A 23,171-nucleotide genomic window follows, 5' to 3' on the forward strand; every position below is an offset into this window, starting at 1 on the left:
TGGCCTCTGGTGAAACGGGAGTGAATGCGTCTCCCTCTGCCCCTTCTGCTCATCCCTGGCCACCCGGACACCTCCAGGCCCACCCAAATACGTGGCATCTGTTACGGGTTCCAAGCGCTGCAGCCAGGTTCAAGGCCATGCACACGTGTCCATGCCGTGCCCCATGTCTCCACAGGCGCCAGAGCTGGCAGCAGCTGCCCTGCCTGCAGGCCAAAGATCAGCCCAGACCCAGCACAAAATCCACGCCAGGTCAGTGCCCACCTTACAGTGACTTGCTTGAGATGCAGCTGCTGGTTCCCAAATGATCTCCACCAGCAGCTTTTGGCCCCTTCCTCCACGCTCAGCCTCAGCTCTACCCCCCTCGTCACCTTATTTATAGCCTGGCAGGGGAGCAGGACACTGGCAAGCCAGAGACCAGCTGCTGTCCCCCATCCCCACATCCCACAGCCCTAAGGGGCACAGCATGAGACACCACTGAGTTAAAAATGCTCTTTAATGGCCACGTTTGCTTTGGTCTGAATTCAAGGGCACTTGTGACAAGGCAACTTGAAGCCCCCCTGAGCTATATGTGCCCCCAGGGCATCCCAGCTGGGGGGATGCAGGGGACCCCAGGGACCTGCCCCAGCACAGAGCAGCAGAAGGCAGCAGGATGGTGGAGCCCAGAGCCGGCTCCCTGCACCCCACACCCAGCACCAGGTCTCGGAGTATCAGTGGGGCAAGGACCATGGTGGAGCTTGATCCCTGGGAGAGGCATCAGGTCATGGCCCTGGCAAGGCCGAGCTGTGCCGCTGTCACGCTGGAGCCCAGCAGCGTGAATACTTAATCCTGCATTAAATGTTCACCCCAGTAGAGCAGGTGGAAAACCTTTGTGGTCACACCGGGTCCGTCAGAGAGGTGCTTGGAGCCGATGGGGCTCCATGGGTCCAGCTCATACCCCTGTGCAGAGACATGGGGGGGGGGCCCAGCCCACCCACCAGCTGGAGGAACCGGCCCTGCTGCTGTAGAGGTGGAGATTCCCCACCCTGGGGCTTGGCAAAAGGCTTTCACCATGGCACCGCTGCAGCCAAGGCATGTCCTTGCAGGATAAGAGCCGCCCTGCTGCCTCACCCCGCGGCTGACGCCCTACCCGCCTGCCCAGGACGGGTGGGTGAAGATGATGTTCTTCCTCTTGGCCCAGCGGGAGAAGATGGTTTTCTCGGTGATGAAGCGGTGCCCGGCCTGACGGGCTCGCTCGTGCATCAGGTACATCCTGCACTCGTCCAGCTGGCCCTTCTCGAAGTAGTGGTAGGGCACGCTTGACTGGTTCTTCTCCCTGGTGGGAAGGGATGGGGTGGCTGTAGGACTCCGGGGGACACTGGGTCACCCCATGCCTGCTGCTCCCCACGCACCTGCAGTAGCTGTCGCTGACCATGCCAAAGACGTAGATCTGCTCGCACAGCTCCATGGCCAGGACCATGGTGAACCACCCCGTGCTCAGGTAGGAGCCGGACTTCAGCCTGCAAAGCACCACGATGCGCTGGGTCCCTCTGGAGCGGGATGGTGCTGCCGGCCCAGCTGGGCTATGGGTGCCTGATGGGTGCCTATGGTGGGGGGACTCAATGGGGACTCCTTGGGAGGTGGCGGTACCTGTTCTTCCCCGTCTCATTCTGGAAGACGTCGTCGCAATAGGTCATCTTCTCATCAGTCAGGGTGTAGATCTGCAGGTGGGGGTACATCTGCATCACCTTTAATAGCACCTGATAGGTCGGACCCACCTTCTCCCGGTTCATCTTCTTCGGTGGCCCCCAGATGATGTAGAGGGTGTCCTGGGACTGCTGGAAGAAGTAGCGCGGGTTCCTCAGCAGCAGCGGGACGCTGGTGTGCGACACCACGCGGATGGTGCTCCGGGTCCCCACGTCCTCCTCGTAGCCGGCAGTGGGCGCGTGGTTCATGCGCAGGACACACTCCTCCCCATCGATGGCCTGGCCCAGGCGCGAGCCCAGCATCTGCCCTGAGCTGGAGACCATGGCGCAGCGGCGGCACAGCGCCCGCTCCAGTGGCTGTGGGGAGATGGACCATCACCCATCAGCTCCCCCTTCCCTCCTGCAGCCCCTTCCGCCCTTACTAAGGAAGGGGAAACTGAGGCACGGGGGGGCCGAGCTGCCCCATCCCCACTCACCTTCCCATCGGGGACACGGATATACCCCTGGAAGCGGAGGGCGGTGGATGCTGCAGGGCTGCCCCACTGCACCGGGGACCAGCAGCAGGCCCATGGGCAGGCCTGGGTGCACAGCAGGACGTACAGCACAGCACCCAGTGCCATGCACACCAGCGCCAGGAAGAGCCAGACCTGGAGCAGAGCAGGAGAAGGAAGGTTCCTGCGGGCCTGGCCATGCGCATGTGTTGGGTGCCGGGGGCTCCGTGGGGCCATGTGCAGGAGCAGCCCCATAGCGATGGGTATCGGGGCACAGGGGGAGCGCTGGGTGCCTGCACCGAGCTCACTTCCTGCAGGCAGCACCGGCCGAGGGCCGCGCTCTCGGGGCTCGGCGCTGCCTGCGGGCACCGGCGGCTGGGTCGGGGTCAGTGGTTCCCCTCACCCGGTGCCGTCGGGTCCCACCGGCCCTTCGCGCTCCGTCTCTGCGGGTACTCACCAGCGTCTTCATCCTCGGGGGGCAGCGTGTGGCCCGGGGGGTGCGGGGTCACCCGGAGGGTCGCGGCTCGCACCCTGCACACAGAGCGGGCTCAGCGGCAGCACCGGGGACCCCCATCCACCCCCCCGGGGCCTCCCCATCCACCGCCCTGTCCCGGTCCCCCCCCCGTGCCCGGTCCCGCCGCGGGCTCGGCCTCCCTCGGTGCCGGTCCCGGCCGCACTCACCGCGCCGGGAGCCCCCGCGGCGGCGCCGCTCCCCGGCCCCGAGGGCCGCGGCCGCCGGGTCCCGCATCCCGCGGGGCAGCACCGGGCTGGGGCTGGCGGGGCCGCGCCGGGGCGGGGCGGGGCGGGGCGGAGCGGGCACTGCCGGGACCGGGACCGCCCCCCCCCCCCCCCCGCCCCGCAGCCCAACGCCGCCCGGCACCGGCACCGGCACCGGCACCGGGACCCCTCCGCGGTGTCCTGGGACCGACCGTCCCGGGACCGACCCCGGCGCCCACCGCGTGTGTCCACGCACCGACCCCGCGGGTCTCGGTACCGAGCCCAGCACCGCACGTACCGTGGGACGGACCCGGGCACCATCCCCTCTTACCGGCACCAACCATCCCGCTATGGACCCGGGCACCATCCCCCATTACCGGCACCAACCATCCCGCTATGGACCCGGGCACCATCCCCCATTACCGGCACCAACCATCCCGCTATGGAACCCAGCACCCGCTTCCCTCCGCACCTCCTTCTCCGCCCTCGCAGCTCCCCTCGCCTGGGGTCCCTGCTGCCACCTCCGTGTCCCCAAGCCCCCTTCTCACCTCCGTGCACTGTCAGCTCCCAGCCACGCTGGACACTGGGAACAGCCCAGGGACCACGCCGGACACTGGGAACAGCCCAGGGACCAGAGTGATCCAGAGCAGCTCAAACCAGCCGCCTCCTGGTTCCCAGTCCCCACCTGATGGCCGCAGAGGGCCACCCGTCACCCTCAGCCCCTCTCGCCAAAGGGATGTTTGCAAAGCATCCCCAAAGCCAGGCGCCTGCTGTCCGGGGAGGGGTGTTGGACTTCGTATCCTCCTTCTGTTGACACGGAACATGACAAGGAAACTCAAACCTGGTCCCAGCCCTGTCCTTGGCACAGTTGGAGCAGGAGCGGACGCGAGGTGACGGGGGCACTGTGGGGCTCTGATGCAGGAGGCAACGCCTGAGGCAAACTGAACGTGGTGAGACGTGATTGAATCTTCCACCCTTTCACTTCCTCCTGCCCCAGCTCAGACCCACCCTCACGGGCTGGGCAGAGCCACGTCCAAGCGGTGAGGGGCCGGGACGGGGAGCGAAGGGTTCCTCACCCTGAGGAGGAACAGCAGCAACACGCAGGCAAAGGAAGAGGGGTGGATGGAGGCCTGGCAGCCTCTGCAAGAGCTGGAAACAAACCCCCAGCCTGAGCTGAGCCCCTGGACCACGCACCAGCTCCATGCAGCGGGTTAAACCACAGCCAAGGCACCCTGAGCCACCAGCATCACCTCCCGGCAGGACCGGAGGTGGTGGCACACAGCAGGGGAAGCTCTCAGTCCATGTGAGAAGGATCAGAGCACCCCAAATCTGCCCTCTCCTTGCTGGAGCTACCCCATGGCACGAGGCTGGGTATGGCCAGGCCAGCCCCGGGCAGGCTCTCTCTGATGTCTCCCTGTCCCGGCACAGTGCTGGGCACGGCAAACTTGCCTTTTCCAAGCCCAAAGTCTCATTTCTTTCCTCTCAAACTTGAATACAATTAAGAAAGCCCCACAAAACCCATATGTGAACGTTTAATAAAAACACAGGAGGAACATACTGGACACGACAAGAGCTGAGGGGAAAGATCACCCAGAGGCCAAGCAGAGGGTGGGGGTCAGGGCTCGACTTGGAGCAGTTTGGAGCAGGTCCCTCACAGCAGGGCTCTGGTCCCTCTCTCGATGAGCCCTGGAGGTCAGTTTTGGTTCCTTTGGTCAGTATGTTGTAAACTACAGGCAGGTTTGTCTCTGCAGGAAGGAGGGCAGGAGGGTTTGGTGCTGAGCACTGGCTGCTCGGTGCTGCAAGCAAAGTCTTTTCTTGGCTCTGGAGCCTTCTCCTCCCTCAGCTTGGGCCTTCAGTCTGATTTCTTGACAGGTTTCCTGTTCTTCCACATCACGACCGTTATAAAAACACCTACCACGAGAGAGAGAGAACAGATCGAGCCAGAAAGCTTCTCATTACCGGCGCTTTGAACCCCTCCTGGAGTGAGAAACAGAACCTGGGCACAGCAAGTGAGACCATTGCTCTGTGCAGAGGCTCGAACAGCCAAAGCGACACCCAAACCCCGGCTCCGACAGCCTGTATCAGGCTGAGCTGCAGCGGCGGCCACAGAGAGCGTGTCATGAGTGTCACAGAGGCCCCAAGCAACCCTCTTGTCCCTTCTTAATTTAGAAGCTTCTAATTAGAACACGAGAAACAAAACTCACCTATAAATAGCAGCAGCAGCAGCCCGGCCACCACGGGGATGAGAACCGCGTACTCCCTAGGCAAGAAGTACTGGTGGATGCTGTGGTCGCTGTCGATGAAGGGCTGCAGGACACAGAGAAGGGGGTCAGGAGGTGGCACAGCACCAGGGCCGGCCCCCAGCACCTCCAGCCTCGTGCTTTCCAAAGCAGGATGGAAATATCAAGCAGGAGAGAGCTAAAAAAAGGGCTCCAGACCCGCACAGAGGAGGCTGCAGCGTTCAGATGACGAGGGGCATGAAGCCCACACAAAGGTCTCAAAGCCGCGGGGTGGGCACCATCCTGCTCGGTGCTGAACACGGTGAATCTCTGCCCTACAGAAGGGAGAAGCTGATCGTGGCTCTGTTTGATGGCGATCCCGCCAGGATCCATTGGAAGGCTTTGGACACTAGAGAGCAGTGTAAGGATCCCCACACGGCAGGAGCACACCACGGAGCTACCGGCAGCACAGGCAGGGGCAGCGGAGCAGGCAGAGGCAGGAGGGGAGCTGGAACCGCTCTGAGGTTGGAGGGAGCTCACACACCAGCCCGGCGCTGAACCAGGCCTCTCCCACCTGGCGAACTCACCAGGAGATGGCTCTTTCCAGCAAGAAAACCACTAATAAGGTTGGACCAGATGATCCTTGAGGTCCAACCTGGTGTTCCCCGATTCTAATGGCCCCGAAGTGGACAAAACTACCAGGCTCACACTCATTTTTCCATAGCTCTGCATTCCCTAAACTCTCCACCTCCCTACCAAGCTCCGGATTTGGTTAAGAGCCATCTCTATGTCTCCCATCGTCATCTCCCTTTAGAACCAGCAACCTGGGGGACTACAAAAGCAGACACCAAGGACATCACCTCCAGAGGGACCAGGCTTCAGCTCCGACAGCTTAAGCGAGCCTTCATCTTCCCCTGGCTGGCTTTAGAGCAGCATGACTGAAGCCTGGCACACCCAGAGGGGAGCAAGGGCTGTGCCAGCAATAGAGGAAGCTGTATCCTGGATGTTCTGACCAGGCAGCTGCCAGGCAGCGCCCTGGAGGGACACATCAGCACCTAACGAGAGCCTGAGCAAACAGCGGGGCGGGGTGAAGTGAGGCGTAGCAGCCAGGAGCCCCATTACCAGCACGATGATCCAGAGGGTGTAGTACACAAAGAGGAGGAGGCTGAAGGTGACCAAGCCGAACCCAACCACCTGGTCCGTTGCCGTGGCCTGCAAAGGGAGGAGTCGTCAGGGCGGGACCCGCACGCTGCGGGCTCAGCGCCGGGGCGATCCATGGGCACCGACAGGAACCGGGTGCGGGGCCGGAGGGGATGGGAGACCCCCGGCAGTGCCGGGACCCGCCGCGGGAGCGCTGCCGCCTGCTCCTCCCAACCACCGGGGCCTGGTTCCGACCCCGGAGCCCCCGCGCTGGCCCGGCCCAGCCCCGGTGCGCAGGGGCCGGGCCCGGCGGCTCCCGGCTCGCCCCGGCCGGGCCCGGTCCCCCCGGGGCCAGGAGCGAACCCGTCCGCACTCACCATGGCGACCGGCGGCCTCCCTCCCCGACAGCCCCGCCCTTCCGGGAGCGGCCACCAATCAGCGTGCGCGACGGCAGGCGCGCCCTCCCTTCATCGGCCAATCAGTGAGGGGGGGGCTTGCGGCTGGCGCGGTGCATGACGGGAGTTGTAGTCCCCGGCGGGGCTCGGCCCGCAGCACCCAGGCGGTACCGGGGCTCCATCAGCACCCGACCGGGAAGGGGCGCCCGTACCGCGGTGTCTCACCGTGACACCCGGGTTCAGCGAGGGGAGAGGAAGGTCTCCTCCCCCGACGGGGTGTGTTGGTGTCATCTGTGGGACCAAAGGGCTCAAAACCAACCCCAACACTAGAGATGCTCATGTCCTGTATCCCGATGCTGGAAGGCAAAGCCAAATCCTACCCCAGCCGGCCCTATCTCCCCCTTCTGCTTCCTTAGGAGAGAGCTTTATGTCTACTTAGCAGAATACAGTTAAAGCAAGGAACAAAGTGAGAAGAATCAGTGTGAAGTACCAAAAAAAACCTTTATTTTTTTTCCCCCCAAACCATAACAACATTTGACATTATATTGATTTTCCTCATATATTTGTTATTTCTCTACGTTAGGAACCAGATACAGAAAATACAAACACGATCTGTTGAATCAAAGACGGCACAGCATTCCGTTAGAAAAAAAAAAACAAACCCAAAACTAGAGGAGCAAGATAAAAACGGTGAAAAATAGTCATTCCCTCCAGCCCAAACTCTCCAAGAATCATCATCATCATCATCAAAATAGAGCAGTGGAAGTAGCTTCTCTTTCTAAACGCACTTTAAGAAACAAAGTTAGATTTTTTTTCTTTTCTCTTTAGATTTGAAAGTAAAAAAAAAAAAAAGTGTTAAACTATCTTTTTCTTTATTTTCAAGCCATTTTGGAAGTTTGCATAGACCCATTCATTCCCTTTCCAAAAATATCAGCCATCTCTCTATAGAATCTGATAGAAATCAAGTGCGCGCCTCCGCTGAACATCGCCGAGCTCGATTCGCTTCCAAGAAAATAAACCAACATCTCCCCTTTTCCCCCCCACCCCCCACAAAAATATGGGCTCTACCATTATTCCTTATGTTTGAGACAAGTTCTGAGGCTCAGCCGCATCCAAATTCCTTGTTACTTCCCAGCTTTCCACGTCCGCTCCCTTCCTGATGGGGTAGGGGCGATGCAACATGGAGAGGGCATCAGGCTCGGGAGGGAAGCGAGGGGGAATTTGGGGCTCGCACCCCAGCGAGGAAGTGGCTTTTCCAGGACAAAACGCCTGCGACCAGGCAGCGTTTGTTGGTCCTTGCTCCTTAGGGACCAGCCTTGTCCACAGGGCTGCCACCGGAGCAAGAGGTGATGGGGTAAGGAGGGGTTGGAGGGTGAATCTGCAGCTCCCGGGGGTAAGGCAGCGAGGAGGGGAGCAAAGGAATAAGGGGGTCCCCCTCTCCAGGAGGGGTGTTTTAACCTACGTGCTCTAAGCGTACCTGGAGTGAGGTTTTCCCAGAGGTTCCCAACACGTTGCACGTGCAGAGTCCAGCTGCAGGTGCCACCGGGTTAAAAAGAAACAGCGACGACAACAATAAATAAGAATTCACCCCCCCCCCCCCCCCATGGGCAGATGAGACTGAAACGGGTGTTCTGCAGGTCTTGGGACCCTCTAAAAAGTGATGCAACCATTCAAAAGGGCTTATTTTTAAGGAGGATGGGGGGGGGGGGAGAGATCACACGCCTGCTGCTGCCCGTCGCACCGAGGGGCAGGACAGCACGAGGGCCCCCATGTAAAGTGCTGGCCATACAAAAGATGATGGAGGAACAACATCCTTCTCCCCCTTTTTCCCCCCCCCCCCGCCCCATCACAATTTCCAATTGAAAGCCATCTCCTTCACCAAGTCACAGCCAAGCCTATTCTTTCGGACATTCACTCAGTTTCTATTGGTTTAAAAAGAAAAGAAAGTTAGTAAAAAAAAAAAAAGAAGTTATATTGAATTTCCCAACTCTTTGCAATGGGTTTCCATCAACTAATGGTTTAGAAACTGGTTGAGCAGAGCCCACACATCTCACCTGGCCCCCAGACCAGAGCAGAGGCCAGCTCTGCTCTCTGGATCAGCCAGGCAGGAGCAGCCCTGCTCACCAGCATCACAGACCACGGGGATGCAGAGTCTTGCCAATAAGGTCCTTTTATACTTGTTTAAGCCACCTCTGAATCCCCTGCGAAGGGGGGAACAACGTGGGGAAGAACATCTTCCCCCTTCAACCCCTCCCCAGGAATAAAATATCAATGAAACAATAATGTAAGTCGAAAGAAAAAACCACCAGCCTGCTGGGTTTATAAAAAAAACAAACCTCAATAAACTTCACAACAAAAAAAGAAAACCCCAAAAGGAAACTAACCAGAGGTTTGGGTCTGAAACTGATTCACTGCTTCAATGCTCAAAAGTCCACCGAGGAACAGAGGGCAGCGATGCCACAAGGAGAAAAGTGCTCGTGAGATGCAGCTTCCCAAGGTGGCAGTGAACGCAGGACAAGGGACCCCACTGCCATCACCACTGCCTCCGTGCCCACCAACGGGCACTGCAGTGGGAGCTCTGTGTGGGATCTAGGAAGAGGATCAGACTGCTCCTTCCTCGCTCTGGCTCTGCCGCACCAGGCTGAATGGCTAGAGCTGCTTGCTTATTCAAAACGAGGGGTAGGAGAGCTAAAAAGCTACATAAAGACCAGGATCTGCGGAGTCAATAACGTGGAGACAAGGAAGAGAGACTCCATGAGACACAGTTATCAAAACCCACAAGCAGTGATGTGCCAAGCCACTGGAGAAGAAGCCAGAGATGTGCTCAGGTTGGCCATAGCTATGGGATGGAGCAGGTTATGCCTCTGCCAGCCTGGGAAGATGAGCCCAGCTATCTGAAAAGCTCAACTGCTTCTCCTCTTGCTTTGCTGGGAAGAGATTCCTCCCCCTGTGTGTCTGTCCCACTGGTGATGTCGTGACGTGCCGAGCTGCCAGCACCTCGGAGCAGCCGACTCTTGCCAAGGGAGCCCAGAAGAAAGCTCTGGGTTCCAACTGCTCCGACAGCCACTGCCATTGTTTCCCATGGGAACAGAAGCAGAGCAGCACAAGCGAGCTGGATTTTGGCCTCTTTCCTGCCTTATGTTTGCTCCTTTCAAGTCCTGGTTGGACCCGATTCCCCTCAAGGGGCTTTGCTGACCCCTGGGGAGCAGCCGGGGCTCTGTGCTATGGAGCAGCTCCGCAGGCAGGGTGGAACACACACTGCTGTCTGAGCCTGCTGCTGCCCTCACCCTGACCAGAGCAGAGGGTCAGGCCAGGCCTGGCTTTCTGGCAAAGCCCCAGGGAGAGAGAAAAGCAAATGGTTCTGCCCTTCCTGCAGACACAGCACCCCAGGAGCAGGGCAGGATGCTCAGCAGCCTGCGAGCGAGTGCCAGACCTACCCAGCCTGAATGAAGAGATCACCACTAAGAACACTCCAGCAAGTGTGAAAGAGCTTTTGTTCTAGACAGACTGAAAAGATGCGACACTTCTTCCCTACATTAAACCGAACCAAAGTGTTGTCTGTACCCCTTTCTTGCCCTAATCCAAATTTAACTCCCTTTGAAGGGTGAAAAAGATCCATATCCTCTCTGTGGTCTGCCCAAATACAGAAAGCAAGCTCTTGACTCGAAGAGAGAAACTGTCAAAACAGAGCAAGGAGCTGTATAGCTTTGCCACGCTGCCTAGCACCCTCCCCATGCCGCCACCCTTAGCTAGCAGGGCAGAAAACATAAATCAAGGTCCTTTCATTCCTTGTTTCTCATTCTGCCAAATTCCCTTTTCCAGCAGCTCATCTGCATGCATTGTGGCCACAGAGACCATAGTTATTCCTTTTTGTTTTCCCATTAAAACAAAGGCTTTCCAATAACTAAGAATCTGAACAACAACGTGATCAGTTACAGGTTTTTCCTTGCTGAACGGGACAAGCGTGTGCTGTGTGTGTGCACACACGTGTGTGCCAGAGGAGGGCACGTTCCCAGCCATGCCCAGGAGGGTGCCATGGCTCCGGGTGCACTACAGTACGCTGGCAAAAGAGGAAAGGGCACTACACAGAAACAGCTTCCGAGCTGAGAGTCTCTGTAGAGGAAGGGCTGCAAGCACAGCCCCTGGCTGGACTCTGCCGACATCCTCGTCTGCAGTTCAGCTGCCAGGAGAATCTAAGTGCGAGCTGCAAGGGACCGACTGACACCTCTGCCACACACCGCAAGGAAAACAGGCACCTCAACTGCAGGAACCAAACCCGAAGAGGAACGATTGAAAGATCAAGCAGAAAACAGTTTGAAGCCTTGTCAGAAGAGTTCGCTCGCCACAAACCAGGCAAGAACGGCTGCTGTGGCTAATGCAGCAGAAGACACCCATTCTACCTTTGAAGGCAGAGACAGTGGCTTCTCCCCAGCCCCACATAGAACCAGCACAGGCACAGATCCCCAATGACAGGGCAAGAAAGGCCTTACCAGCACCAATTCCCTCACTGGCGCAGGCCAAGAGAGGCAATTGTTAATCACCACCACAACAGAGAGACCACCGCAGTCAACTGCACCCTGCTCTGGCCCAGGGGAGGGCTATCAGACAACCAGATTCTTTTCACAGTTCAAGAAGGGCACTTCCCTTCCTGAGCCTAAAATAAAAACAAAAAAAAGAACACAAAAAAAAAAGAGGCTTTGCATTCCAAGCTCCAACAGTGACTATTTGCTGGATCAGGCCAGCAAACAGGGATCACGCTCCTGGAACAGCAAGTGGAAGCCTCTTCCAGGTAAAATCTGGAACCTCTAAAGTGCTCCTGCTAATGCTAACAGATGAACACTGCCCTTCCATGCCCAGCAGTGGAAGTGTGTAATGCAATTAGTGGTATAACAGCATTAGCATTTAACCGTTATCAACTCCCATCTGGATCGTGGTAGTTTTCTGAAATGCACTTTTGGGAAGTTATTTCCTATGAGAAAAGAGGATGTTTGGGGATTTGAGGGCAGGAAGGTGAAGTGTACACCATAGCATACCTTGTTCAGTAAAAAACCGTTGCCTTGGAAGGTGATGTTCCCTTGCAGAGTCAATGGAATAAAGCATCCTGCAAGTGGCCATTTCACCGTGTCACCCACAAGCAGCTCTCGGTTTGGTTAGAACGGTTTCCCCCTCTCCCCCAGTGGTTTGAAGAGTTCACAGTGGTATAAACCCAATGCTTTGGGGAGACAGAAGCTGAGAAGTCCCCTGCTGCAAGTGAATGGGTGGAGTGAGGGATGCACATGAGCAACATCCTCTAGGACTAAGGATAAACCCAACAGACACCTTGCGTCTGAACAGAAACAGGGGGAAGGCAGGCACTGGAAGAACTGGGAAGTGGAGAAGGGTAATGCCAACTCAGGGAAAAGTGCATGATCTGGAGTGGTCTCGGAGTAGTTCTGCAGTGCAAATGTATGGGGAGGGGCGTGGAGAAATCCCTTCTGGAATGCTGCATGAAGAGAGGTAAAGGTTGGCATCCATGTGGCAGCGGACTGGGTAGGGGGCCTGTTTCCAGCAGCTCTACCCTGTTCTTCACATTTAGTGGGTTTCAATCACCACCGGCTCGTAAACTCCAGATGAGACCCTGGGGAGGCAGTGGGGAAGAAGAGGAGAAAGCCAGGTTATTTTCCTCAGTCACTTCAAGTTCTTATTCAGAGCTCTCCCCTCACAAACATCACCCTCTAACCCCACACGGAAGACTGAAAACAACGAGTCAGTCTGGCCAGGAGTCAAAGCTCATAACACAAACCAGACAGCTACGTGGCAAGCTGACACCAGAGCAATTGAAAGAGCTGGGTGTAACACATGAATCCTGAAGGACAGAGGAAAAGGGGGAGTACCCTGCATGAAGAGCCAGTGTTCCTGGCTTTGCTGTGCTCCCATATTTGTCACCAACTTGACAGATCTTTGTGTTAGTTATTGTCTGGGTGGGTTTTTTAACCTCAAAAAGGTGCTGTAAAGATTCAAACCCAACTAGCCAAGACACTGCATTAAGAGCAAGAAAAAGCTGTATTTGTTCAGAAGTCTTTCATGAGAGAACAAGCCCTCAACGACGACGGAGGAGGCAGGAAAGGGGACAAAAAAGCAGGCTGCTGCAGTTTTGCTGCGGGCCAGCAGGAGGCAAAGCTCCCTGCGGGCACAGCAGCAAACAGGAACCAACCTCTACCATTTTGTCCTTACTTCTGTTCTTGATCTAACAACTAAGATCACATTATCCCTCCTAGCTCCAGCTGAGAAGTGCATTCGCAACCCAGTGCAGCTGTAGCCTGTCACCAAAGGGATCCCAGGGGTGTTAATGTGGGAATAAAGCCACCACGCAGCACATAATGTTTAGAGATCTCTCCTGTAGCAAAAGGTGAAAGTTTCCTGGGTGCAAAGAGCCAAGCAATCCCTCTGGAGCGCCTCTGTCTGCCACACTTGCAGGAAGCCTACCTGTTTCCCAGCTGAATACCGCTCAATGTAGTTGTTCCATCTCTGCTCACAAACAACCTCAGGTTACTGTCTGTGGATAGAAAACCAAGTAAGACATCAAAATCCAGAAGTACCAACGGCTGCCAGGTGCTCCCCTCCCAGACACATTACACAGCATGGGAACAAGCGTGTTTGTGAATGCATAGTGTTCCCACAGTAACAGAGCCTCTGGGAATTCCTCTTCTTGCTCTGAAAGGGAGCCTCGTGTACAAATCAACTAGAGTGTTAAGCTCTGGAAGAGTAAATGCAGAGACATTAATTCAGTGAGACTCCTCCAGCTGCTTCTTTGGAGGCAATTCCATCGATCCAAGTTCTTGGTCAGCTTAAACACATCTGAACAGATGTGGGGCCTCATCCTGCTTGTGTAGGCTCAGTGGAGGAGAAACTCAGCCTGTTCTGCTGGTGAGAGGTGGCTACAGTCAGTGTAGTTTTAACCCTTGCTGAATGAGGTGTAAATCCCCATATGATAAGAGTGTTGCCATGTGCAATGATTTAAGGTGATTAATGGTAACTATAGAAGCATGCATAACAAGCTGGACTCAAGTTTAAAACTTATCCAAAAACCTCAATGAGATGAAAAAGACTACACTGCAAAATTCCAACAAATGCAGTGATATTTCTTATTACAGATGTGACTGCAGCAGAGAAAACCCCTTTTAGGCTCTCAGACCTGATCACCAGCACACTGCAACACATCTTTCTACCCATTCTTTCGCAGAGACGTGCTGTTTCCCCTCCACTTGTGCTCTCCTACTTTAATAAATACCCTTGGGCTGACCCTGGACGAAGGCCACTAGAGCACTACAGATAGCTGATGTAACTGATTTCCACTGCACTGAAGAACCAGTATTTTTCCCCTCTCCTCCTAGCTAGTGTTCAACCTCTGCTGTAGTGTGTAGAACAGCAGCAAGCGCTATTTGCTAATGGATGTGCAGCTCTCCATATAGTTTGTTTGTTTACCATAGAAACAACCAGCAAGCACTGAAAGCAAATTGCTACCCAAAAGGGAAGGGAGGCCATAGCAGACCAGATCTGACTCTAAAAGCTTGTCAGCCTTGCTAAAGGAACAGCCAAAACATCCCCTTTGAGACCTCCTCTCACCTTCAGTATTGCTGACATCTGTGAAGTCCTGACTCTGCATTATTTTCTCCACTATATCATCAGCATCGATCCTGGTGTCATCCACTCGTGTTGGGTGACTCTCCACTGAATCCTTTTTCCTCCTGGGGCGAGGAAATAAAGGGAAAACTTACTCAGATTTTCAAGACACAGACTTCCATTTACTGTCCTGCATCCTTGCAATAGCCTCCTCCTCAGAGGCTACAATCCAATCTATCGCTGCACTAAGACAAATGAGTAGATTCTGCCTCAGCTTCCCAGGGAAGGGGCTTTGCTCCACAGTTACTCACCGGGAGGGTCTATCCAGCAGAATGGCTGGTCTAGGGGGGCGAGGTGGCTTCTCCAGCTTGTGGTCCCGCTCTCCCTCAGGACACTCCACTGTCATGCTCAGCCCCCCGGATGCACTGCTGCTGGTGGAGGTGTTCCGGCGATGGGTCAAGTCAGACATACTTGAAGAGCGGGAGTGCTCCGTGCTGTAACCTGCAAACACAGAGGGATTACAAACCAGATCATCTCCCTGTCCTGACAGCACAGTTAACAGGCAGGGCAGCTTAAGACCAATGTTTCTGCTCCCATATACAGAGGTTTAGACATACATCTACGAGCTCATGTGCAGAGACTAAACAGGAGACTGGTATTACAGAGCAGGGCGAGAGAGTTGGCTGTAAATCACTCTCACAAGAGCTCATTGCAGGGAAGAAAGTGGATGGGGCCAGTGCTGGCAGAGCAGAGCAGATCAATAGTTACCAGAGATCTTGGACTGCTGGCTGGCGTAGCTGGAGTTCCGTGAGTGCCCTGAGTGGAAGACTTCCTCTGGGCTGGACAGGTTCTGATCCGGTTCTTCTGGGACACCTGGCAAGGAACAACAGGGCACTACTTACACCATAACCAAGCCAGCACGTTGGACTGCAGGGATGCTAGATCAAGGAAAGGGCAAGCCTGTTGGCAGAGCCCTGCTGTACAGGCTAGCACAGAGCTTACAAAGAGCTGGGGAGAAGGGAAGACAACAGTGAGTTTCTCTGTCAAGTTTATCACTAATTCCAGCATCCAGCGCCTCAATGTACAAGCACCTCTGGGGGCTTAAAGGATCTAGAAGGACAGGGAGTGTCTGAAGCTACCCATAGTTAAAAGCATTAAGCTAGACCCAAGAAAACATCAAATGATTGCTGGTAGTAAAGCATTACAACCTCCATTTGCGTGCTTCTCCTGTCACTACCTTTCCCCTTCTATTACTTGTAAGAGAGCCTGTGCCATTTAAATCACATCTGAATTTGACAGAGAAACCTCAGCATAACCTCTGCTCCTTTGCCATCACCTCTGCTTGTCTCTCATGCAGGAAGCATATCAAGAAGTGCACAAATATAACATGTTAAGCAGGTTTTTTTTTTTAAGAAGAGCACTTGCACAGTGTGCTAAGTCACTGAGGTAATGAGACTGGAGTGCTATTTTGGTGCAATGGATCTGCCTGCACATTCCAAATGTGCTGGGAAGGGAAAAAAGCTACGTGAAAAAGCAGTGCCCTTGAAAACAGGCTCATAGAGAAGCCGAAGAACTCTGCATCAGCAGCTGGAACAAGGCCATTAGACCTCAAACCAACCTCTAAAACCTTCAGAGGAACTCTTCTAGAAGATAAGTTTGAGCAACAGAATAGCTGAGTGGAGAACAATGTTAAGTGTCTTTGAAAACAATGGAAAGCAGGGGTGAGTGCATTGCATTAATTATTAAGTCCTCAGCAAAATGAACAAATTGCTTGATCTCCACTAACAAATGTGGCAAAGACTCATCCTTCCTCAGCTACGCTTCATAGACGGTTTTGTTTTTCTTCACGAGCAGAGGGGTGAGGATGGGTGCAGGGAAAACATGCAAAATTAAAGAGTTTCTGTGCTTGTAACTGTGGGGAAAACAACAGAGTGTCCAGACACAGCCAAGCATTGCATGGCTCCAGGACAGGCATTCATACCCGAGCTGAGAATGGCAGCTCTTGGCTTGGTCTGCCGCAGGGAGCCGATCGTGGCTGAACTGCTGCTGCTGCTGCTGCTCGTGGTTCCCTCGCCCTTACAGGTCAGCTGCAGGGTAGAGTCCTGTCCCGGGATGGTGATGGATTTGGCAGTGGAAGGAGGCCTGGAATCACAAGTGAAGCAGGTTACAAACTGCCAGGCAGGGACCAGGAATCACCCCATCCCACCAGCAATTCCCATTCTGCTCTATCAAGAGCATTCCCCTTCCTGCCCTTACCCTTCGTGCTGGGGGAAGCTGGCAGCCCTCTGTGACTAGCGTGACACTGGATTTCATGTTCCTACATGCAAGACTCGGGTTTTCCCTACCTCGTACTGCATGTGCATTGCAAGAAGCAGCAAGTTTCTGACTTAAATTAAGGCAAAAAGAAGCCATTCAATCATTTATAAGGAGAACAGGCTCAGAGCCTGAGTTATCCTCCAGAAGCCCATCGAGAGCTGCCCTTTTCCCCCAACACGTGCCCAGTGGCCAGTTGGCTTCCCAAACAGGAACCAGTTTGCTGTTGTTCAGCTCTCAATTCCAGCACCCCTTCATTATACCTTTTTGACTTGGGTCAGAAAGCAACCTTTTATCCCAGCAACCCCATCCCCCTGTGAGAGTACTTTTACAATGATCAAATAACCTTTCCAACTGACGATTAAACTCTTTTTCAGTGAAACTAAAGTGTTTTTCCAGCTGTCAGAATTACTTTTCCTGGTTATTCTGTGTGTTCCCAACATCCCTTTGTAAATGCTGACTGTGAGTGCCTGGAGCCCCCTCCCTTCCTTCCAGAAGTGTTTTTGGGTGGAAGCCACAGCATGTGCAGTGTGGCAAAGCGAATATTCCTGCTGGAGCCCTAACCTCCCTGTAGCCTGAAGTCTGAACTGGAACTAATGGATCATATTATGCTTTTTAAGTGAGGAATGAGAAAGAAAAACTTCTATTTGCCTCACTTGGAGCTCTGAGAAGATGCTTCATGAGAGGATCTTTGCAGTATTTTGGGAGAAAGAATACTGAGAGTATTTCATATAAGCAGCCAAATAGCTGTAAAGGTTTCAGGAAACCCACAGCATGCCTTCACCAGGAAAAAAACCCTCCCTAATCATGTTCTTGGTGATTTACATGCACCGAGGTATTCGGGGACTCGCTTTGCGGGTTAATGAGGCTTTTACAGTGTTAATGAAGCAACTGTTCCTGCAGCAGATGTCGGAGCAGCCCCTGGGTCTGTCAGCTCAGGCTGCTCTGCGCCCTCCACGACACCCAGGAGGAGAAGGTTCATGTGAGCACTGCAGAAAGTCAGTGCTCGGAAGTGATTTCCCAGCCCAGTTTAATTCCTGCCTAATCCTCTAATGAGTGCCATTTATCAAAAGCTCTACTGATCAAGGGCTATTCTACACGCACCGCTTTGATTTTCAGGCAGTTGCACATCATCAACATGTAAGGGAAAAATGGAAACGATTGTAAAAATCCTTTAAGAAAATTAGGAGGTTTAACTTTCACACTGAGCCTACTTTATATTAAATGGATATTTAGATCCAATTCTGTATCGTTTTCAGGCACTCTACCAGTGGGATTTGCTTCCACAGCGAAGGAGCAACAGTATTTGTGTCAGACATATTATTGCCAGCCACCCTAGTACCCTAGATTTAAAACATCTGTTTCTGTTATAAAGTTATGGCTTAAGAGATCCAAAACTTCTTTATTACACTTCCTTCTGAAGCAGAAACTCTGCCGAATCAGATGACACTGCACTTAGGCTTTGAATGCTGCAGCGCTATGAAAAGCCATTCACAAAACAAACCTACCCCAAATCATGCAGCATTTTACAACAAGAATGCAAGCTGATTTAGACACTTCAAGCTAGCTCCTCAAATTAGGCCTTTGAGCCCAGAATACCACAGCTACAAGTGGTGGCCTCAAGGTAAAGCTTTCTTCTCTCATACTGTTGGGAGCCACCACAGTCTATCAGCATGTGGCAGTCCTGCTGTGTACAGTCACACACCTTACACAGGGCTGTGAGGCTTGCAATGCTATAGGGCAGTATAAAGTCAAATGTTGCTGGTATATGTGTCAGCAACAATTCTTTAAGCAACAAAACTGCTTCATGGCTTAACTGTACTTATTCTTTCCTACCGTGATGTATTAAAAGTACACAACTGCAATTTCTCTGCTAATACAAACTATGAACCTGGGTTCCTATAGGAAAAAAAAAAGGGGGAATTAAAATGTCCCAGCCTTGCAGTATTTTTGTTGCTGTTTCAATTTGAGCTCCTTATCCTGCGTGCTATGTGCTGAAGCGTGTCCTTTTCCAAGCCTGTTTTCTTCATTGACCTTTCCCTTCTAGGAGGTCAGTGAAACCAACCCCAGAGCTATGAGAAATTCTATCCTTTAGGCAAAACATGAAGTTTGTCATCAACAACCACTGGTTTCTAAAACCTAACTGACACTAGCACAGAAAATACTGTGCACAACCAATAACCGAGCTAGGAGAACCACAGCAGAGAGAAGATTAACAGCACAGGCTGGCTGTGCTATTCAACAACCCAGACCACCAGTTTCAAGCTTTCCCCTGTACTTCCCAACATCAATCAAGGGCATCTTTTCCCCCCCTTCCCTATCAATTTTAGTCTCCAGCAAGGAACTGTGAAAGAACCAGATGTCCTGGTGTGCCCAGAATGGGATGAGCACCCAGAAACTCACGTTTTGAAGCAGGGGTCCCCCGAGAGCAGGGACATTCCAATCGTGACCTGGAGAGAGGAGACAAGGCACATCATTAGCCATGCTGCAGTGAGCTCCTCACTTCACAACAGCCAGGAGGTCAAGGGCTAGGTGTAAAGATTAGCAAGACCTAGTTCCTTTCCAAAGGAAATCAGCTTCAGGGATTTAGGAAGATAATTCCCTCCCTGTCCCAACTTACTGGCATTAGTAACTCCAATTTGCAGTGGGTCAGCAGGACACCAGCCTGACCACCCTGACAATGCACTCAGAACTTCTTTCCTCCCTCCTGCTCATGGTTTCTTTGATGACAAAGAATGCTATCGAGGGTCAGTGCTTGGCCAAAAGGATGCCAAGATATCAAAGGGCAACTCTGATATGGGAAGCTTCCCAAGTCGGACTTGGGAAGCTAAAAAGCTAAATCCTGTCTCTGTATGTAATGCAGAACCTCCTCTCAGGCCTAGCACTGCACTCTGCCTGTAATCTCTCTGAATTCAGTATTAGGATTTCCACTGTGGCAGTACTAGCTGTTGTACCTTTAGGATGGAGTTGTCCTGTCGGGTGTTCTTAGTATCATATCCTTCCAGCAAGCAACAACGGACAGTGGATCCAGAGCCTGCAAATTCTGCCAGATTTAGATCAGCAAAGCCCAGCTGTAGCCAAGAAAACAATGGAGGGGAAGGGGAGAGAACAAAAAATAGTCAATAAAGGGATATGTGGTGTCACACAGACCAAAGGAAGAGAGAGCATCTGTGAGCAAGGGCAGAAGCAGGAGCCAGTACACACAGAGTTGTGGCTGTGAAGACCCCAACTCTTTAATGGGCAGCGTCACATTCCTAATCCCAAGACATGTTGGAGGCCTTCAGGCAGCCAGCTCCATGTGGAGGAAGGACATAGAGCAGTGGTGCTGGCCAGGACAGTGTTAACCAGCCCGCAGCCATTGCATAACCAAGGACATGGAAGGCACTAGGTCAATGATGTGGAAAAAACAGAATCACACATACACAAACATAATAAGGCACTCTTTGTATCGGGCCATCCCAGAATGCGGTGGAGCATGTGAACCAGGAGATGAAAGGATATTGTTACAGAGGAAAGTGACACCGTCCTGACAAACAAACCTGAGACTTGGAGCACAGCAAGCTGGAGATCCAGAGCCATGCAGCAGCGTGTGAGCCCCACTTGTCCCGGAGCAAAGGTTCCTCAACACCACTAAGATTTAACTGGCAAGTGGTATGTTTGACAGGCAGAAGAGAAGAGAGGTGTTTGGAGAGATTTAGTTGTGCTCTCTCGAAACCTTCTCTAACAAAGGGGAAGCATATAGGGAAGGTAAATAGGGAATGTTGAATATGACAGGCAAATTCAAAGAGGGTACTGATGTCTCTAAAGACAAACGTTTGTGTTTCTGCTCTAATTCCTGGTGTATTAATACAGTGCTTTAAAGAAAAAGTTATACCTTTTAAGCAGAGCTTTAGTCAATCGTGTTTCATCTAATCTGATCAGGAAGAGATGCTGTACCCTGTACGTGGCCAAGCCATCCAAGCATGGAAACTCTGCGTCACTTCAACATACAGGTCAGCTTCCACGACAACACAGAGGGGAGGTGGAGAAGCAGCTTGGACCTAGTTGTTACTCTGTGCATTGCAGTACATTTCTCCTGGCCTGGCGTTGACAGCTGGATGATACAACAGGGAGCCCCAAAAAGTAGCACCATCCTAAGGAAATGTGGTGCTGTCAACTGTGGAAGCCGATAGGGAGTCACAGCACAAACCACTGTCACTGCTGTGTGAACCCTGGCTCCCACTGCTCCAAATCAGAAGTCTCAACCACAGTCTGCACAAGATCTGTGATCCAACGGGAGACAGTTGCAAGATGAGCATAGCTGCTTCCTCCATCCCATTGTCAAAGGGGAACAAGAGCTGATGGCAAAGGAACACAAGAGTGTGGGATACAGCAGGAACCACAGGGGAGAAACACCCAAAGCCCTGACTTTTCTCCCTCTTTTCCCCCTTCACAAGAATTCCCTTAACGCAAGTGTTTCTCCAGCCCTTGCTGCAGAGGTTCCTCTGTCTCCTCTAGCCCAGGGCTATGCTGCTTGCTGAATATTGCCTGATAAGGAAAAAGAAAACCCCAAAGCAAACAGTGAATTTTTATCTCTCCGAGATAAACAAGACAGGAGAAAGCCACAGAGGGAGCTGCAATCCATCACCGTGACAAAACCAGAGGACAGAGGAGACATGGCACGACCATGTGAACAACAGGGCACAGGAGTCACCCAGATCCCTCTTCACCAGAGCACTAACTTCTCAGAGAAGATCACCATCAGAGGACAGAGTGTGGGAGAAGCCTCTGGCCACCCATACGGTGTGCTGAGGTCAGGAGCTCTTCTCAGGAAGCAGACTCCCAGTATATAGAGGAAGGATCCCTTAACAAAAGGATGTTTTCAGCTGTAACCTTTCAGAATAGTTTCCTCAGTTTTCCAGCCAGCTGATGGTGTTTCTTCCAGCTTGGGGAAAGAGTTTCCGCTTGATCAATCCTTCCTGTTGGCTTCCTCTTTATGACCCCTGACACTGAAGTGACATTAACGTCAAAGCAAAAGGTGCACGAGTGGATGGAAACTGTCTTGAGCACAAACAGCTCCATCACTCTCAGTCCCTGCTGAAGGGGGACCAGGTAAAAAGACATTCACAACGTGCATCTTCCTCGGCATCTGTTGCCAGGATTGGAGGAGTTTTCAGCTGAATGAATGTAGTTTTAAAAGGTGAGGACTTGTTTAGAATGGGAAAATAGATGCAGGGACATATACTAGAGACTTGGGCTAGAAACATTAGGAATCTCAAGTCAGTTCTGCCACAAGGACCTGCCTGGAATAAGCCTGGTCAAGACTGCAATGCTTAATCCCCTGTCTGGTGTGACACTCCTTGTGTCTGAGCTGCTGAAATGCTTGGGTCATCTTCTGTTGAGTTCTAGGAGAACACGACTGTCTTCTTCACAGGAGACCAAGCAAGAGATGAGTAATTGACATCTGGTCTCCCATTCTGGGCTGGAGCAACAAGGTCTCTTTCAAAATGGCACTAAACACAACTGGAGACTGAGTAAAGAGGAAGTAGGTTAGAACATGGCCTGAATAAGAGCTCAGGTTAACTCCATCATGGAGACTTCAGGCTTCCTTTAATTCTGTGTTTCCAAATACCTTGGGACACCCGAGGATGGACACTACAGGAGGAACAGGCTGATGCATTTACTTTGTCTCAGAGGCACTTCTGCAGAATGGAGGAATAACCTTCCCCTCAGTGAGAGCTTAGTGAAAGAGAAACTGATGGCCCCAGAGACCATGACCTGATTAGCAACAAAACAGGAACGGTGTGGGCAGCACCATTGCCTTCTATCATGCAGTGTGGTTCACCCTTCAAAGCCAGTTGCCTCCGTGGTCTCAGGAAGGGTATTGATTAGAAGAAGCTCTTGCAAGGTTGTGCGTGACCTGAACATCTGTTTATTAGAAACTAGCAGCAATGACTCATTTTCAAACAAACATGGTTTTGAGCTCTGTGTGAGCTCAATTTCTAAGCCAACATTGTCTCTTGATCCAGCACAAAGAGGAGAAGGGGGTGGCCCATTGTCTCCCAGTGCACAGGCAAGGAAACGGTGGGGGACAAACCAGAACTAACATCCCTGCTGATGTGTTTGCTTTTTGCCTCGGTGTCTCCTGTGCTTTGGAAGGCAGGGATTTCTGCTGGAGGTTTCTGCCTGCACACAAGGCAGCGAGGTGCCTACCCCAGCCACAGCTGCCTGCTGCACTGTGCAGAACAGAACTAGAGCCTGTGTTTATTAGCGAGGCGCTGCCAGAAGCCAGAGAGTTCACATCTGACTCAGAACTTCCCCAAAGTCTGAGGACATGCAGATCATCTTCCCAGCCCCCTTCTCAAATCCACATCCAATGCAATCTGGATCCTATCCCAGCAAGTCCATTTTTTGGGAAACCACTTAACTCAGGCTTAAACTATGTCCCCAGATTGCTTCACACAGCAGCCACTGGTTTCTAATGGGTGTTAAGCACTAACAGAAGACAAGACCATCACCACTCTGCCACGTTTGCCCTTTCTGTGCTCTTACCTTTGAGTAGGTTTTTCCGCCCTTCAGCTCCTATAACAAGAGACAAAACAAACAGGAAAAGCAACTATTAAAAGTGCTGGG

At 52.9% G+C, this 23,171-nt stretch overlaps 3 protein-coding genes across 5 annotated transcripts in view; all 3 read right to left on the reverse strand.

The window, feature by feature from the left end:
• Positions 1 to 475: 475 nt before the first annotated feature.
• ST6GALNAC4 (ST6 N-acetylgalactosaminide alpha-2,6-sialyltransferase 4) lies at positions 476 to 2,972 on the reverse strand. The gene is made up of 6 exons (XM_030507463.1): positions 2,855 to 2,972; positions 2,631 to 2,704; positions 2,159 to 2,329; positions 1,627 to 2,039; positions 1,389 to 1,496; positions 476 to 1,312 (listed from the first exon to the last, which is right to left on the reverse strand). The coding sequence occupies exons 2-6, from the start codon at positions 2,640 to 2,642 to the stop codon at positions 1,123 to 1,125; spliced, it is 894 nt and encodes a 297-aa protein (XP_030363323.1). The 5' UTR covers positions 2,643 to 2,704; positions 2,855 to 2,972; the 3' UTR covers positions 476 to 1,122.
• Positions 2,973 to 4,404: 1,432 nt separating this feature from the next.
• DPM2 (dolichyl-phosphate mannosyltransferase subunit 2, regulatory) lies at positions 4,405 to 6,666 on the reverse strand. 2 transcript variants are annotated; one of them, XM_030507465.1, is made up of 4 exons: positions 6,627 to 6,666; positions 6,232 to 6,321; positions 5,095 to 5,197; positions 4,405 to 4,801 (listed from the first exon to the last, which is right to left on the reverse strand). In XM_030507465.1, exons 1-4 carry the CDS (start codon positions 6,627 to 6,629, stop codon positions 4,743 to 4,745), a joined length of 255 nt encoding a protein of 84 aa, XP_030363325.1. In that variant the 5' UTR covers positions 6,630 to 6,666; the 3' UTR covers positions 4,405 to 4,742. The 2 variants fall into 2 exon arrangements, with proteins under 2 accessions (XP_030363325.1, XP_030363324.1); XM_030507464.1 differs by lacking the exon at positions 6,627 to 6,666 and having other exon boundaries at positions 5,329 to 6,573.
• Positions 6,667 to 7,126: 460 nt separating this feature from the next.
• The window catches only part of FAM102A (family with sequence similarity 102 member A), a 37,777-nt gene continuing 21,732 nt past the window's right edge, over positions 7,127 to 23,171 (reverse strand). The window contains exons 4-12 of one of the 2 annotated variants that reach the window (XM_030507461.1): positions 23,091 to 23,120; positions 19,514 to 19,630; positions 18,963 to 19,009; positions 16,228 to 16,388; positions 15,015 to 15,122; positions 14,558 to 14,747; positions 14,250 to 14,371; positions 13,110 to 13,179; positions 7,127 to 12,261 (exon numbers count right to left, since the gene is read on the reverse strand). In XM_030507461.1, the coding sequence (XP_030363321.1) occupies positions 12,216 to 12,261; positions 13,110 to 13,179; positions 14,250 to 14,371; positions 14,558 to 14,747; positions 15,015 to 15,122; positions 16,228 to 16,388; positions 18,963 to 19,009; positions 19,514 to 19,630; positions 23,091 to 23,120 (891 nt within the window). In that variant the 3' untranslated portion in view covers positions 7,127 to 12,215. The remainder of the gene's footprint in view (positions 12,262 to 13,109; positions 13,180 to 14,249; positions 14,372 to 14,557; positions 14,748 to 15,014; positions 15,123 to 16,227; positions 16,389 to 18,962; positions 19,010 to 19,513; positions 19,631 to 23,090; positions 23,121 to 23,171) is intronic. The other variant, XM_030507462.1, reaches the window with a different exon arrangement.

The sequence above is a fragment of the Strigops habroptila genome, chromosome 15 (assembly GCF_004027225.2).
Source record: "Strigops habroptila isolate Jane chromosome 15, bStrHab1.2.pri, whole genome shotgun sequence".
Classification (NCBI taxonomy): Eukaryota; Metazoa; Chordata; class Aves; order Psittaciformes; family Psittacidae; genus Strigops; species Strigops habroptila.

What these genes read in the sequence shown, in the direction of transcription:
- ST6GALNAC4 (XM_030507463.1), bottom strand. An exon ending in TCCGTGTCCCCGATGGGAAG is followed by an intron (nt 2,040 to 2,158) that starts GTGAGTGGGGAT and finishes ATCTCCCCACAG; the next exon opens with CCACTGGAGCGGGCGCTGTG. An exon ending in AATGAGACGGGGAAGAACAG is followed by an intron (nt 1,497 to 1,626) that starts GTACCGCCACCT and finishes GGTGCTTTGCAG; the next exon opens with GCTGAAGTCCGGCTCCTACC.
- DPM2 (XM_030507464.1), bottom strand. Translation starts at nt 5,502, where the DNA reads ATGGATCCTGGCGGGATCGCCATCAAACAGAGCCACGATCAGCTTCTC. An exon ending in CTGCAGCCTCCTCTGTGCGG is followed by an intron (nt 5,198 to 5,328) that starts GTCTGGAGCCCT and finishes TGTGTCCTGCAG; the next exon opens with CCCTTCATCGACAGCGACCA. An exon ending in GCTGCTGCTGCTATTTATAG is followed by an intron (nt 4,802 to 5,094) that starts GTGAGTTTTGTT and finishes CTCTCGTGGTAG; the next exon opens with GTGTTTTTATAACGGTCGTG.